The sequence below is a fragment of the Lithobates pipiens genome, unplaced genomic scaffold (genome assembly GCF_037356315.1).
Source record: "Lithobates pipiens isolate NorthernLeopardFrog02 unplaced genomic scaffold, aLitPip1_a1.2 Scaffold_13, whole genome shotgun sequence".
NCBI lineage: Eukaryota > Metazoa > Chordata > Amphibia > Anura > Ranidae > Lithobates > Lithobates pipiens.
Genome location: NW_027507718.1, coordinates 167,751,137 through 167,768,169, shown reverse-complemented (window position 1 = coordinate 167,768,169; position 17,033 = coordinate 167,751,137). Strand labels below are relative to the sequence as shown.

Below are 17,033 nucleotides of genomic sequence, written 5' to 3'. Positions count from 1 at the left end.
GCTTTTTTGATTAAAAAATTAGAAAGCCTGCACACTCATGGACTTAAATCGGGAATATGGATCAAACAGATCGTGATCACGTATGTGTTTTTCTGGTACTTTGCTAGTTCTTGTCAGACTGTGGCCTTTAAGTTGTCTTTGATTGTATAGGGCATGGGGGGGGGGGTGGAATAATTTAACATAAGTCCCCATCCGGTCCTTTAGCTTGCAGGGAGTATTAGGCAAAATGTAGTCATTAGAGGTAGCTTTGCATGCATCTACATAACAAGGGTGGTTCCAGTGTAAGTTTAGAGAACTGCCCGTTTTCCTTCAGGTCTACCTAAAAAACCCGAGTGTATGTGAGCAGAATGGTTCTCCATCAGGTCCACTTTCAAGTTAGGTTTGTCAAACAAAAATTATGGCAGCCCCACGCTTTCGTTTTTTGAGCAAGCAGTATAAGGGCCAATAGCAACCGGGGGGGGCAGACCTATGTTCACTTAATGGATCTCAAAAATATTTTATGCCAAGTACAAAAGCCATCATTCCTTTGAGAGACACAGGAATGGTAGGAATTCTTAATGTCCAACTGAGGGTGTGGGCAAAAGGCATTTAGATTTATCAGAAGTGGAGATCGCTGTTAAAGTTTCTGAAGGAATCAACGCTACAACAAGTATAGTTGAGGAAGGGTCAACCAAATGCAGAAATTTTCAATACCAGGGGGAGGGGTGACGGGGATCAACCTGCTCCAGACCAGGACAGATAATAACCGGGCCTCCATCCAACACCACCCCCCAAACAAAATAGACACAGGTGGAATATCACACTACTGGAATGGGAGGAAACTAGACCAACAGCTGTTGTGGTCAATAAAAGGAAAGGTTGATTAGATCAAACCCTAGCAAATAGGCAGATCCCTAAAGGAAAACTGGAACAGACAGACATACTATATCCATTAGCAAAAAAAAAAAAAAAAAAAAAAAAAAAGCAGAAAAGACTTAAGGCTAGTATACCAAACCCTTGAAGCAGCATCAAATTATTACTAAACCCAGGAGCTTGCATTCACTATATCTGGTCTTCCACGGTACACGGAAATGCAATTTTAGTAAATCTAAAACTGCTAAATCCCCCTTTTTTTATCAGCAGTTAGAGCAGCCTTGTGACTTCTCCAAGTTTCTGGTTAAAGCTTGTAGGAGGAGTTTTCTTTCTCCCACAATTATCCTAGAAGAATGCAGGACCCGACCCTCTGGACAGTGCCGATTGGGAAAGTGCATGGAATCAGCACATGGCCAAACCGAAAAATATATATTGGAGTCAGTGGAAGAAGGGGGTGATCAGAGGAGACAGGGTCAAACAGCCTTTTTACACAATGCAGAGGATTAACCCTTTAGGTTCCACAGAGTATAACAAGCATGCTTTACTCCATATACAGACATATTTTACTGTTGTGGGTTTAGTTACACTTTAACTGGTTGCTGACCGCCGGCTGTCAAATGGCGGCCAGGCGGCGCACCTATTGTGGCGGGAGGCCGTCATATGAACAAAATACTACAGCAGTAGTAGGAAGGTTGGGTTTCTTCCACCCAATCCACACATTTCCTGCATTAAAAACAGGCACCAAGTCTAATGACCAGGAACACCCAGAATGAATAGTTGCATAGTAGGTGAGGTTGAAAAAAAGACAAGCCCAACCCATGTGCGTGATTATATGTCAGTATTACATTGTATATCCCTGTATGCAGCGATCATTCAGGTGCCCAATCTAATAGCTTCTTGAAACTATCGATGCTCCCCGCTGAGACCGGCGACTGTGGAAGGGAATTCCACATCCTTGCCGCTCTTACAGTAAAGAACCCTCTACATAGTTTAAGATTAAACCTCTTTTCTTCTGATTTTAATGAGTGGCCACGAGTCATGTTAAACTTCCTTCTGCAAAAAAGTTTCATCCTTATTGCGGGGTCAACAGTATGGTATTTGTATATTTTAAACATATCCCCTCTCAAGCGTCTCTTCTCCAGGGGGAATAAGTTCAGTGCTCACAACCTTTCCTTGTAACCAATATCCTCCAGACCCTTTATTAGCTTTGATGCCCTTCTTTGTACTCGCTCCATTTCCAGTACATCCTTCCTGAGGACCGGTGGCCAGAAGTGGACAGCATACTCTAGGTGCGGCCAGACCAGAGACTTGTAGAGTGGGAGAATTATCGTTTTATCTCTGGAGTTGATCTCCTTTTTAATGCATGCCAATATTGTGCTTTGTTAGCAGCTTGGCATTGCATGCCATATGGCATTAAGAGCAAGTCCAAAGAAAGGACTTATTTTAAAGGGCAAGCAAGTCAGGATGATTACTGGGGGGCATTTTAAGTATTAAAGCACCAGGGCACAAGGTTTTGCCCTTATGATGGAGGGATGCTAAAAGGCACAAAAAGTAACCACCCATAAAGAACATAGAATTATTCAAATAGGCCTAAGGAGGGAGTCAAATGGTCAGTCAGTGAAACCTCTAAACACCAACATGTTTGGTGGCATTCTTGTTAAGATGCACGACTGGAGTGTCTACAGTGGGCAGAAAGCACCAAGCAATACATTTACTTTCAAAAAGGCAAAAAGCTTCTTCTATACTATACAGTAGTTGATTCCAGTCCTCATGGATACACATTTTAAACACCAAATGTATGTATTGGGAAAAGTCTTTCTAGCTGTGAGCCAGTGGCGGCCTGTCCATTAGGGGCACAGGGGAGACAGCCCCCCCCCCCCCCGATCCATGAGCCCAGCCCCTAATATACATGCAGGGCACCCAACACATGGATTTCAATTTTTTTTTTTTTTTTTAGAAGCAGGTGATTAGAGCCCGAGGCTCTAATTAGCTTCAAAAAAGGGTGGGCTCGGTGCAGAGCATTGTGCTCCAAGCCCACGCACTTGTGTGATGTGTGTGGTGGTGGTTGGAGCAGACAGTAGTATAGGAGCAGAGAAAGCTAGCGGCAGTCAAGGAACATGCAGTCTGGTGCTGATGTGCAATGGTAAAGTTACCATGCAGCCTGACCTGGAGGGAAAAAAAAAAAAAAAAGGACTTAGTTGGAGCGAGCCGCAGCCTGGCTCTGTCTACCTGGCTGCTCTCATACTGCTTTGTCCATAGTCTGACGGGGGGGGGATGAGGATCTAGGATGGGGTAGAGTCCACAGACCCGGTGACAGATTTGTTTGCCTCCCGCCACTGATGAGAGCTCCAATTATCCTAGGCTTAGTATAGAAGGATGCTCCTCCAAATGCAGGGTAGAAGGTAGCATTTAGGTTAGAAACCACTTCTGGATTCATATGGAATCTGCTCAAATACAGTCTCTTCAAGAGTAAACTGAGGACCCTGAAATAGTAATAGGAGCAGATCACACCATTTGTGCCCATAACGACAAAATAAAAATCCTAAGTGGATATAAAAAAGGTGCCTATGGACATAAGGGAGGTTGTGGACACAGGCCTGTATTCCCAAACCCAAGCAGCTGGTACTGATAAGGGTTGCAGTTGGCCAAAGCACTAAAGACAGGAAACAAAACCAAATAATCCATGAGGTGCTTCAAAAGCACGAGCAGAAGTGGTATGGTGCTTCCTCCAAGCTGAATGACCAACTAAAATAGATTAAAGTGATCGTAAGGGTTTTTTTTTTGTTTTTTTAAATAACAAACATGTCATACTTACCTTCACTGTGCAGCTAATTTTGCACAGAGTGGCCCCGAACCTAGTCTTCTGGGGTCCCTTGGCGGCTCCTCCCTGCATCAGATAACCCCCTAGAAGCGCTCGCCGAGGAGGCGTTACCTTGCGGGTGCGCTCCGGAGTCCAGCATTTGCGTTCATAGACACGAATGCTGGACTCTGCCCTGCCCCCGGTGTTCAAGTCATTGGATTTGATTGATAGCAGCACAGCCATTGGCTCCCGCGGTCAATCTTTCCAATCAAGAGCAGTGGAGAGAGGGAGAGCGGTCACTGCCAGGTGTTTTTTCACCTTAATGCATAGAATGCATTAAAGGTGGAGGAAAAAAAAAAAAATGCGGATTTACAACCCCTTTAATTTTACAGTGACAACAGATCCCTCCAAAGCGAGATGAACATTTTATCCCAAAACACTGAATTATACACAGCATTTGGTATATGCACCTTTGGCATCAATTCTTCCTCATATTTTGCTGTATTTGGTCTACCCCAGACAAATCGCAAGCCTTCAGTGGTCTGCTGTAGAGAAGCATCCCCAGAGCAGCAGGCTGCCATCACTATGCTTCACGGTATATACGAGATTTGTCTTTATGGTGACATGCAGTGTTTTGCTTACTCCAAAAACAGGCATTTTGTCAGATGACTAAATGGATTAAAGGAGTTTTAAAGTCAGCAGTTTTTTTTTTTTAATCTTAATGCATTCTATGCAGCAAGATAAAAAGCCTATGTGCATCAGCTGCCCCAGCCCCCCATACTTACCTGAGCCCCATCTCTGTCTAGGAGAGTCTCAGCCGTTCGACACTCTCCCTCCTGATTGGCCGAGACACAACAGTCAATCAATAAATATAACAAAAACAAGACTCTACAATCACTTTAATTTTGCTCTCATCCAGCCTTCTGTAAGATTGCAGGCAAGACTTCATTATGTATAGGTTTACAAAGGCTCTCCCCTCCCCACCCCACCCCCCTTTTCTTTTTTAAAGCACCCGGACAGCTGTTGCATACATGGTCTCTAATCAAATGGCTGAAACCGATGGCCTGTTCTTTGCATATTTATAACTTAGTCACGGTCTTCCATTTTTTTTAACCAATTGCAGACCGCCGCATGTACACTTACGTTGACTGAATGGCACAGCTCCGCAAATGGGCGGACCTGTAAGTACCTTTGAATTTGCCACCGAGCCAGCACATGCCACCGCTGCGTGCTCCGTTATAATCTCCGCAGAACCCGCGGACTCTATGTCTGCAATCATTTCATGGAGAGGCAGAACAGGGAGATGCCCATGTAAGTAAACAAGGCATTCCCCGTTCTGCCTTGTGACAGGATAGATCTACTGCCCCGTCATGTCACTTGTAGCCCAGCTCCCCCACAGTTAGAAGCACTCCCTAGGACACACAACCCCTTCATCGCCCCCTAGTGGTTAACCCCTTCCCTGCCAGTGTTATTTACACAGTATGCAGTGCATTTTTATAGCACTGAATGCTGTATAAATCACAATGTTCCCAAAATAGTATTATACTATTCAATATACGCATATTGTGATATTTTTTTCCAAAAATATGTAGACGAATACATATCGGCCTAAACTGAGGAAAAAAATCATTTGTTTATATATTGTTGAGGGAAATGATAGCAAAAAGTTAAAAAATATTGCTTTGATTTAAAAGTTGTCGCTTTTTTGTTTATATCGCAAAATATAAAAACCGCAGAGATGATCAAATACCACCAAAAGAAAGCTCTATTTGGGGGGAAGGGGGGGGGAGGACGGAGGACGTCAAGTTTGTTTGGGTACAATGTCGCAAGACCGCGCAATTGCCAGTTACAACGACGCACTGCAGGATTGCAAAAAATGGCCTGGTCATTCAGAAGCCAAATCTTCCAGGGCTGATGTGGTTAATAACAATTTATTTGTATTCTAAACAATATTTATAGGTATATACAGAGTTGAAAACTTTTGACTGTACACAGGTGATGTCCAGTGAGCGAGTTTTGAAACAGTGCCGTTTCACATGTTTTCACGTCTATCTTGACAATCATGAAATCACTGAAGTTACCAGAAGTGGAAATAAACTATCCCTTGCAACGACCGCTGTTTGGTACCAATTCACCCTGTAGGAATTTTGAATAGCCGCTCCTGTCAGAAGCACACACACTGGCAGCATCGATCAAGGAGCAGTGGGGGACTATCCTAGCCACTTCAAAATGCTTATAGGACACGTAATATCAAAGGATGTGTGTGGTTTAAAAGGGTAAGATATTGAATTTACTGGCCAAAAAACACAGACAAGAATACCTGCAGCAAATTCTTCAATTGTCATAAGTGGGAAACGGATAAGTGACAATGCTTTGCCAAGAGATTTGCGTTTGTTCTCTGATGTTACAGGTTGCTGCTGCCGCTGGCATTCTGCCTCAGACCAGCGAACTACTGCATTAAAGAGTCTGATTTCACGGATCCCCAGTGTATCCCGCTCCAACACCGCAACTAGGGTATCTGCAAGACAAGCAAAAGGAGGGGGTACATTTTAGGGCATTTATAGAAAAATAAAGCTAACTGTAGAAAGAATTGCACATAGATTACAAACACAATAACCATTTGAAGATTAAGTGTGCCATACTCAGGGAGAAAGTACTGAATGGAGAAGAATAAGTGTCAGGATGCATTAGTCCTACTGACCTTATAAGTTCAAAAAGAATGACATACCACAACAAACTTTGTTTTATGTTGAAAGGCATACCAGCAGCTGCGTTTAAATGAAAAACACAGCATTTGACATGAAAAGGTCTGCTTTGACTGCAGTTTAATTGCACCCAATTAAGGCATACCAAGTCTTACAATCCATGCCTTTAGAGGGCATTTGAGAGATGAGGGCAATATATCACCTCTTCACTGCCTGTTAAAAGGAAGATGTTACATGCTCCACCAGTTTTTAGGGCGGAACATGAAACATGTAGCCACTTCCCAATCCCCCCCGCACTGAGCGCAGGCCATGGATCTTCTCCCCATACCCGCTGTACCCATTTGCAAAGAGTGCAGCCCTGCAGGGCTCCGACCACACGACTGTCACTCAGTTTTTTCATTTAGTTATTTAAAGGTGAACCTATCCTTTAAATGCTTAAACGCTGAACCAGCATGCCACAACCACGTGTGCTGCATGCAGCTGCGTGGCTCCCCCACACGAAGGCAGGAACAATTTTTGCGAGTTAGCACATTGTGGTGCCATTAATTTTGTATGGCAACGCAGCACTGATGTACATACCGTATCTCACAAAAGTGAGTACACCCCTCACATTTTTGTAAATATTTGATTACATCTTTTCATGTGACAACACTGAAGAAATGACACTTTGCTACAATGTAAAGTAGTGAGTGTACAGCTTGTATAAAAGTGTAAATTTGCGGTCTCCTCAAAATAAAACACACAGCTATTAATGTCAAAACCACTGGCAACAAAAGTGAGTACACCCCTAAGTGAAAATGTCCAAATTGCACCCAACTAGCCATTTTCCCTCCCTGGTGTCATGTGAGTCAGTGTTACAAGGTCTCACACTGGCAAAGAGCTCTCTGAGAATCTGAAAAAAAGAATTGTTGATCTAAATAAATATGGCCTAGGCTACAAGATTGGCAAGACCCAGAAACTGAGCTGCAGCATGGTGGGCAAGACCATACAGTGGTTTAACGAGGGAGGGGGGGGGGGGGGGCGCTAGGGTCAACCTGTCAGTGCTGACCATATGTTGAAAACACTGCATCAAAATGGTCTGCATGGCTGTAGTCCCAGAAGGAAGCCTCGTCTAAAGATGATGCACAAGAAAGCCTGCAAACAGTTTGCTGAAGACAAGCAGACTAAGGACATGGATTACTGGAACCATGTCCTGTGGTCTGAGGAGACCAGGTATAGTGCAAAGACAAGTGTGTCTTGCCTACAGTCAAGCATGGTGGCGAGAGTGTCATGGTCTGGGGCTGCATGAGTGCTGCCGCCACTGGGGAGCTAAAGTTCATTAAGGGAACCATGAATGCCAATACGTACTGTGACATACGGAAGCAGAGCATATTCCCCTCCCTCCGGAGACTTTTGCGGGGCTGTATTCCAACACAACGACTACAAACACATCTCCAAGATGACCACTGCCTTGCTAAAGAAGTGGAGGGTAAAAAGGTGATGGACTGGCCAAGCATGTCTCCAGACCTAAACCCTATTGAGCATCTGTGGGGCGTCCGCAAATGGATGTCGAAGACCTTGTGCTCCTCCACCTTCCACCAGGCCCATGATGTTGCCACAGAGGAGTGGAAGAGGACTCCAGTGCAAACCTGTGAATCTCTGGTGAACTTCATGCCCAAGAGGGTTAAGGCAGTGCTGGAAAATAATGGTGGCCATAGAAAATATTGACACTTTGGGCCCAATTTGGACATTTTAACATAGGGGTGTACTCACCTTTATGAAAAATTTTTTGGAACCCTCCCCCACAAGAGGACCCAGAAACAACAGACGGCCACCTGCTAAACTGCGGTCGAAACACGCATCCGAAGATGCTAGATCAACTTTGTAAAACTTGGTAAGTGTGCACAGACGACCAGGTAGCCACCTTACAAACTTGAGAATCAGATACGTAGTGTCGGAAATGCCAGGAAGCACTAATCACCCTGGTAGAGAGTGCCACGATGGGAAAAGAAGACACCTGACCCCTAATGGCATAAGCCTGGATAACTGTTTGATCCAACGATAAAAATAGTGGTCGAAGAGCCTTAGACCCTTTTGTGGCCCGTTGACAATCATAAAAAGCTAATCTGACCTCCTAAAGGGGGTCGTAGACAGACAGGTACATGAGGAGTTCGCAAACTATGGCCAACAAATGCAGTGCAACCTCCTTAGCGTGAGACGGCCATGGACAAAAAAAAAAAAAAAAAAAAAAAATACGACAACGTCTACATTCAGATGAAAGGTACCACCTTTGGGAGAAAGGAAAGATGTGGACATGGAACGGCCTTATCCTTGTGGAGAACCAGAAAGGGATACTTACAAGACAAGCCTGCCAGCTCTGACACACGAGTGGAAGTAATAGCAACTAGAAAGGCTACCTTCTGGGAGAGCATGAGCAAGGGGAGCTCCTTAATGTTCTTGAACAGTGTCTTCAGCAGTACAGAGAGAACAAGGTTCAGGCCCCATGGTGTCAGTGTCAATCGCACAGGGAGGACAACATGCCAGACCCCTTGAATAAAGGCAAGAAAAAAATGAATGAGTCGCCAAAGGGCGCTGAAAAAAGGATCACAAAAGCAGATGATATTTGACCCTTAATAGTACTCCAGGTTAGTTTCTGATCAACACCATGTTGTAGAAAAGCCAGGATCCAAGACAGAAGGAGCACGGTGGTCAACTCACAGCACGAAATGTAAAGCCTCATACACGATCGGATTTTCCACCGGTAATTGTGCGATGACAGACCGTTGGCCTAAAATCCGACCGTTTGCACACTCCATCGGACAATTTTCAGATTTTTCAATTGTGTATTACACAAGTCCATCAGACAAAAGTACAAACATGCATGTTCGGAAGCAAGGACGAGCCAGAAACATTCATTCAGTCTTGTAAACTAGCATTCGTAATGGAGAATTAACATTTGTGATGTGGCAATTAATGAAATCTAGCGCATTTTCTTCTTTAATGGGATAATAATGAAGCTGCTTTGCTGGTGATACTGATGGAGTTCTATTTTAAAAGGCTATTATTTTCTAGTGATATCAAGATTATTATGGGGTTTTTTTTTTTTGGACAAGTTACCACAACACCATTATCCCGTCATTTTTAAGATCAACGATAAAACTATGTTGGGTGTCCCTTGTTAATGTAAAATTGTATTGTTTTTAAATGTAACTGAATACCCCCAAACTGTCATTTTTAGTAAAACACAGCCAAGTATTATTCTCCACAATTTGTGTTTTAAAAAAAAGAAAAAGAAAATTAGACATGCTATCTGCCAATAGAACTTAAACAAAAAGTGCATTCTATGCATCCAAAAACATAGAAAATATACCAAAAAAATAAAAGCCTCATGCATGTGTCCTGCTTTTTAATATAGGGGGTCAACAATGCTAAGAGTTGGTGAAAGCAGGGGTCCGTCACCCGGCGATAATTCTGAAAATCATCCAGATTAAAATTATAGTTGGGAAACTGAACATTGATAAATCACGGAACCAGATGTCTTGCACCAGAGGGTACTTAGGGAACTCAGTCAAGTAATTGCCAGATCATTGTTCCTTAATATATCCCTGGGAATTACAGACCAGTTAGCCTAACATCAATAGTAAACTCTTGGAGGGGATGATAAAGGGACTATATACAAGATTTTAGTAATGAAAACGCAGTAATCAGCATGGATTCATGAAGAATCGTTCTTGCTAAACCAATCTACTAACCTATGAGGCGGCGAGTTGCCAGCTAGATAAAGTAAGGCCCGTAAACGTGATGTATCTGGATTTTGCAAAAGCATTTGACACAGTTCACCATAAACGTTTACTGTACAAAATAAGGTCCCTTGGCATGGACCATAAAGGTGAATACATAGATTGAAAACTGGCTACAAGGGCGAGTTCAGAGGATGGTGATAAATGGGGAGTACTCGGAACGGTCAGGGGTGGGTAGTGGGGTCCCCCAGGGTTCTGTGCTGGGACTAATCCTATTTAATTTGTTCATAAACGACCTGGAGGATAGGGTAAACAGTTCAATCTCTGTATTTGCAGACAATACTAAGCTAAGCAGGGCAATAACTTCGCAGGATGTGGAAACCTTGCAAAAAGATCTGAACAAATTAATGGAGCTGATAAAGGGTCTGGAAGATATTAGTTATGAGGAAAGGTTTCGAGCACTGAACTTATTCTCTCTGGAGAAGAGACGCTTATATTATTTCGATATACGAATACCATACTGGCGACTCTACAATAGGGATAAAACTTTTTTGCAAAAGGGAGTTTAACAAGACTTGTGGCCACTCATTAAAATAAGAAAAGAGGTTTAACCTTAAACTACGTAGAGGGTTCGTTACTGTAAGAGCGGCAAGGATGTGGAATTCCCTTCCACAGCCGGTGGTCTCAGCGAGGGGCATTGATAGTTTCATGAAACTATTAGATAAGCACCTGAACGACCACAACATACAGGGATATACAATGTAATACTGACATATAATCACACACATAGGTTGGACTGTCTTTTTTCAACCTCACCTACTATGTAACTATAACTAGGTACTTAAAATATCAAAGTAAATTAACATTTTTTTTTTTTAACCATGTAAGATTAGTCTCCTGGAGCTCCAGCAGCAAAGGCATATGACATAATTGGTCATGATTAATAAAGCAACCAATTTTTGGTCCAAGAAATCCTCCTCCTCCTGTTCCTGAACTGAGGTTAAAGCAATAACTCCAAGCCGAATAATAAACACCCCTTATTTAATCCTTTCACAACATGTCTGGCTGACAAACAGCTGTTCAGAAACAAACTGAAAAAGCATGAAATGAAAAAGCGTGAATCAACACTCAAACTTCTACTAACACAAAATTAGCAGAAGCCCAAAGGATCGCGCCTGACAATTTCACTTCCACTTTATTGGCTCGAAGTACATCTAGTAGGTCACTACGTTCAGGTTTGTTGGCCGACAATTGTGTAACTTTCATATGCAAGACAAAATACAGGCACACGCCCGTTGGACAAATCTGACGCTTTGTCTGTGGAAAATATAATCGTGTGTACAAGGCTTCAGCCTTCCAGGTGTGATAATAAATCCAAGAAGTGGATTAACGAAAGATCTAGAATGGGTCTTACCTCTCCATTTGGTTCTGGAACTGTAAAAGGTTTGAGCCAAACTCTGTGCCCTGTTCCACTAAGGGAACCTCTGATATCACCGACTGAGATAATAGATGATCCAGAGGCCAGAAAGAGACTATTTTCTCTGGATCCTTGGGAACATTTTCCCTTAGAAAAAAACGAGGAGACAGAAACTCTTGGAACTTTAGTCGTAACCTAGAGAGAAAAACTGCAGAAATCCATCTGCCTTGACATTGTTCCTGCCCGATCTTGAGAATTGCCGGACCTTTACCCCCACCCGAACAAGCAGGGGTGCCCCTTCAGGAGAAGGCTTTAGCATTCTGCTTTGTGGGCTTTCTGCCCCAAGATCTCTTCTGACCCTGGTGTTGCCCTTGGGGACTTCCCCTTGAACCTGATGGTTGAGGCCATCGAGACTGCCTAGAGGCAGATGCCGCTGGCATAGGAGAGGCAGCACGATTAAAGGTGAAATGTTTGAACCCCTTTTTTACTGGTAAGAGAGAGCTTTTCCGATTAGAGGTCCTTTGGATGTACTTATCCAGATGGTCTCTAAATAGCCGTACACCATGAAGGGGAAAAACTGGCCAAGAGCTTTTTACACGGTGCTTCGGCTGATCAATTTTTTAGCCACAGAACTTTGCGAGAATTTACTAGTCCAAGCATAAGCCATAAGGCTTAAATGATAGTCTTTCATAGCATCTACTGTGAGACATAGTGCATCAGATGAAACTGTCCATTGCCGGGCCTGCTGATCAGGCAGAATTTCAGGTATCTCCATATACTGTTCCTTAATGGACTGAGATACACTAATTACAGTAAGAACCGGCTGCGCTACTGAACTTGCTAAAGACCTTGTTTTTAGAAAGAAGTTCCAACTTTTTATCTGTTGGATCCTTTAACATCAGTGCATTATCCACTGGACATGCAAGACTCTTGCTCATAGAGGAGATTGCAGCATCAATTGCTGGAACCCCGCCCCCCCCATTTTCTTCATAGAAATCCTCTTCCATAGATAAAGTGTGGAGAATTTATTAGCAGGATAATATTGTTTATCAGGATGTTCCCATTCAGAAAACATAAGCTTTTTTAGTTAAGCATGATTAGGAAAAAACATCCCCAGACGAGGGAGGTTCTAATGAACCCAATTAGAGGTATGTTCCTCAAGAGCCTGTGCTGCAGGCAGCAAAAAAGGTCGAGTAAGGGAGTACACAGGCAACCTGTCTTGTAATGCTACTCCTTCCATATTATTTATCCTCTTCTGAGGATCCTAAGTATCTTCCAAATATTTGGGAAGATCTGCCTGATCCCCAGCCTCCTGCACCTCAATAACAGGGTCCTGAGGACTAGATGGGAAGCTGCCATGTTTAGCCCCACTAAGGAGAGACATCAAAACAATCTTCTTTCCGAATTACAAATGGTCGGAAAAAAAAAACCCTTTTGTATGATATATACAGTGACTGAAGTGTTTTATGCAAATGTTTCCCCTGACGGCTCAATTTGACTAGCCAAATCCCTCTCAGAGAAGGATGACATTCTTTTGGAAATGGATTCAGTTCATAATGAAAACTATTGACTCCTTAAGAGAAGTTCCTGGTCCCATTATCATTCATAGCCTGAAGCATAAAGCAGAGGCACTACCAGCAAAAGAATGTACATTGCTAGGCTATAGTTCAGCGCCATTAGCTGCTATTAATCCTTGCCGGTAAAGTATAAATGTGTCAAAGGGAAAAAAGCCTGTGCCACTAACCTGAACAAGCCATCCTCCTGCTCTGTCCCTCCAAAGCCAGCAGCAGCTTCACACACAGCGCTCGCAAATCAACTTCCTGCATGCGTGGCCAGTGTCCAACACCGTTAGCCACGGCCCCCAGCGTGAATTACACCCCCCTTTACTTTCAAAAGGAAGTGCTTTCCCGTGCGAGCAGTGTCATGTGGAACATGCAGACATGGCGGGGGGTGGCGGGGGGGGGGGGTTTTAATCCTCCGCTGAACGCAATTTAAAAAAAAAACTAAATTAGTTTGGAGAGGAGAAAACGACAGGCTTCTGTGCCGTTTCCAGCGTCAGGTCAGTGAGTTCCCAATACAGCCCGCAGTGGTGACACATACATAGGAGAAATTCCTGAGAAAATCTCCTTAACCGTTTCCTCACAGGAGGGTCTATCTGAGATTAAAACCTAATCTTCACAGTGGGCTCCGAGACCTTTTAGGAAACCTTCAGGAACAGGGGGAACCTCAGGTTACCCACAATCCTGGACCTGCAACAGCACCCTGCCACTAAAAACTTTATGGCCTTACTACCAAAAAGTACTGGATCCAAGGGCCCAGCTCTCTAAAGAGAAGTGTTCGCAAGCAAAACCTAATTTCTTCAAACACAAGGCCTGGGTACCATCGATTTGGTCCATGAAAGGACATCCAAATGGATCCGATCAGCATGGCTAGCTCCAGTAAGGAAGCTTTCATTGGAGCTCAGAACAGAACATTTTTACTCGTGACCAACACCTTAGACACTTGCGGAAAAACTGAGGACTCCCAGTAGTGGGAGGGGTTATATAGGGAGTACACTTCTTGCCTTAGGGCGTGCCAGTGTCTATCACCTATCAGTGGCCCTATAAACCACATAGTAAATACTATGGCTCTGTGTCCCCTGATGTAAAAAAAGAGGAAAAATAAAAGCAGGAGAGGGGACTTACTACCAGTTAGAACTGCCCAGTACTGTTTTTTTGTGTGCCTAGTCCTACTCCTAAAGGTGGCGATATAACCATACCGTCAAGAATGTGAAGAGCTGTGTCCATCAATGAACAAAAGAGAAGTTAATTTATACATAGGTAACAGCACTGACCGAATTTCCTGGCGGGCACTCCATGCAGTGGGTTCACCCCTGTGGTGAGGCAAGTGCAAAGTAGGTCTAGATTGTCTTGGTGAAGCCCCCTTTCCAAACAAATGCACTTCCGCATTGACTTGGGGCTGCCTAATCATCACTATTATATATACACACACATATATTTTTTCAGCACGAGGCCCCTGCAAAAGGGTATGGACACCAATATCTTAATTTGTATAACAGTGATAGCAATCTTATAGCACTAATGAGTTAAGGATTTGTGAAATATATTAATTTAAAGGTATAGCGCCAATTCTACCCGATTCCTTTTTCATACTTCTGCATTGGTTTTGTTCTTTAAAGAATATCCTCGACAACCGACAGGACAATTTTTAAATACATAGTTGAATTTGGGTAGAAAAATATGATTTTTTGTACTCACCATAAAATCCTTTTCTCTGTAATTCACCGACCGACACAGCTCCTCTCTGTAACTAAATGGGTTGTATAGCCTGCCATTAGGAGAACTAGGCAAAATTGTTAAACAAAACACAGAACTTTAAATCCCGCCCCAGGGGAGTGGACCCTGTGCTAACAACCCTCCTCACTGCTCCCAGCAGCTTCAGTAAATCAACAAGCAGTATAACGTAGAAAAAAGGAGGGGTGGGTGCCGTGTCGGTCAGTGAATTACAGAGAAAAGGATTTTACGGCGGGTACAAAAAATCCTATTTTCTTTTATAGTCACCAACCGTATTTTCTCTTATATTCACCGACCGACACAGCTTCTAACTAAATGGGACTCCCCCAAGCAGTGCCAAACGAGGGGTGGGAAAAAAACAGCATAAAAACTTCATCCACCATGGCAAGTGGGAACTAGTGAAACCAAACCCACAAAAAATAAATAAATAAAAAACGGCAGTGTGTGGAAAACCTCCACCATATAACCAGGCATCCTCAACAGGAGTGATCCCCAAAAACCGCAACATTGTGGAAGTAATGCAACAGTGCATTTTACAAAAGCAGTACTGCGTTTTTAATCGAAAAACCAAGAAAAAAACTCAAATTGCAACTACATGGCCACCTGCAAAACTTTGCGGCCAAAACAAGCATCAGTCGATGCACTGACATCTACCTTGTAGAACTTGGTAAACGTATGGACAGATGACCAGGTCGCCGCCTTACACACCTGAGCGACAGACGCTTGGTGTCGGAAGGCCCAAGATGTTCCGATTGCTTTGTAGAGTGGGCCGTGACTGGAAAGGGGGGGCACCTGCCCCTTCAAGGCATAGACTTGGACTACAATCTATGTTATCCACCTGGAAATGGTGGCCGACGGGACGGTCATGCCTTTCTTAGAACCAGCCACTGAAACAAACTGAGTCTGACTTCCGAAAGGGAGCTGTGGCAGACAAGTACACCTTCAGAGCCCTAACCACATCGAGCGCGTGAAGGGCCACCTCCTTGGGGTGCTTCGGCTTAGGACACAAAGATGGTAACACAATGTCCTCATTGATATGAAAAGCCGAAACCACCTTTGGTAGAAATGATGGACGCAATGTTGGGGACACAACACCACCTTATCCCTGTGGATGACCAGATAAAGGCGACTTGCAGGACAAGGCCGCCAATTCCGAAACCCTCCTGGCTGATGTGATGGCCATTAGAAAGACCACCTTCTGTGAAAGGGTCAACAGGGGAATCTCCCTGATCGAAAAAGTCAGTTGCGGGCGACCCCATTCCCTGCAGAAGAATTTGTCAAAATAAGTCAAATACGGGAACACCTTAGGTGAACGTGCTGGCTTGTGGGACCCAAAAGGGACCGGTACATCAGCAGAGGGATCCGCTGGCCCCTGAATCTTCAGGGTATCACGCACAGCTGTGATGAGTGCTCCAACAAGAGCTTTGTCCCGCCCGGACCCGGACGGGGAATCATCCTCACTGTCCGAATTGGTCCTGGTCAGCCACGTCTGATAGATCAGAGCAGGGGTCTCTAGCCGCAGCAGGGCCCGAGTCTGCATCAGAGCTCTCCCCAGAGGACGGGGGGGCCTCTTACGTGCACCTTTCCTTCCACGTGCTGCCTCTATCTCAGCAACATAGGAGTCAAGGACCGCCGTCAGGGTGTCCATGCGCACCACACTATCTGCAGGTGACCCGGTTGCTATAGCCTGGATTTCGGGGGAAGAAACACCAGTTTCTGAAGCCATGCTGACCCTAGCCTGTCTACCACCTGCAAAGGGACTTAGGACAGTGAAGTTCCCACCCTCCTGCCGCCACATGGGGGGGGGGGGGGGTGGGTACTTGACTCGCCACCCTGGGGCGTTCTGTGAATGCCACTAGCAGTACCTGTAGTCCCTAGGAGGTTCCCAGTTGCAGAGAGGAGAAAAACTGTCAGCAGCAGCTGCTTATAACAGCGGTGAAAGGTTCTGCAGAGCTAGCTTCAGCATTCAGCAAGGAGCCATCCAGTGTCCTGTACACACAGTGGACACAGGAAACAGCAAGTCAGAGCACATGTAATGCTGCCGCCACAAGAGAACTGCGGCGAAAAGAGCGCTCATGCTTCAAGAAAATGGCCGCCAATGTAACTAAATAGGAGATTCTAAAGATGGCTGCTGAAGTTCACCAGGGGAATACAGGCTTTCCCACATCCAAGATGGCCGCCGGACAGCGCCACATGGTGACAGAACAAAAACTAGAAATGTGCTGCCTGCCTACAGCCAAAACAACC

General features: G+C 44.3%; 1 protein-coding gene across 4 annotated transcripts in view; it reads right to left on the bottom strand.

The window, feature by feature from the left end:
* BTBD2 (BTB domain containing 2) overlaps positions 1 to 17,033 on the bottom strand; it is a 238,352-nt gene that overhangs the window by 80,287 nt on the left and 141,032 nt on the right. For 3 of the 4 annotated variants that reach the window (XM_077475821.1, XM_077475820.1, XM_077475818.1), the window contains exon 5: positions 5,973 to 6,170. The exons of the other annotated variant lie outside the window; for it this stretch is intronic. In XM_077475821.1, coding sequence (XP_077331947.1) covers positions 5,973 to 6,170 — 198 coding nt within the window. The remainder of the gene's footprint in view (positions 1 to 5,972; positions 6,171 to 17,033) is intronic. 4 annotated transcript variants of the gene reach the window in all.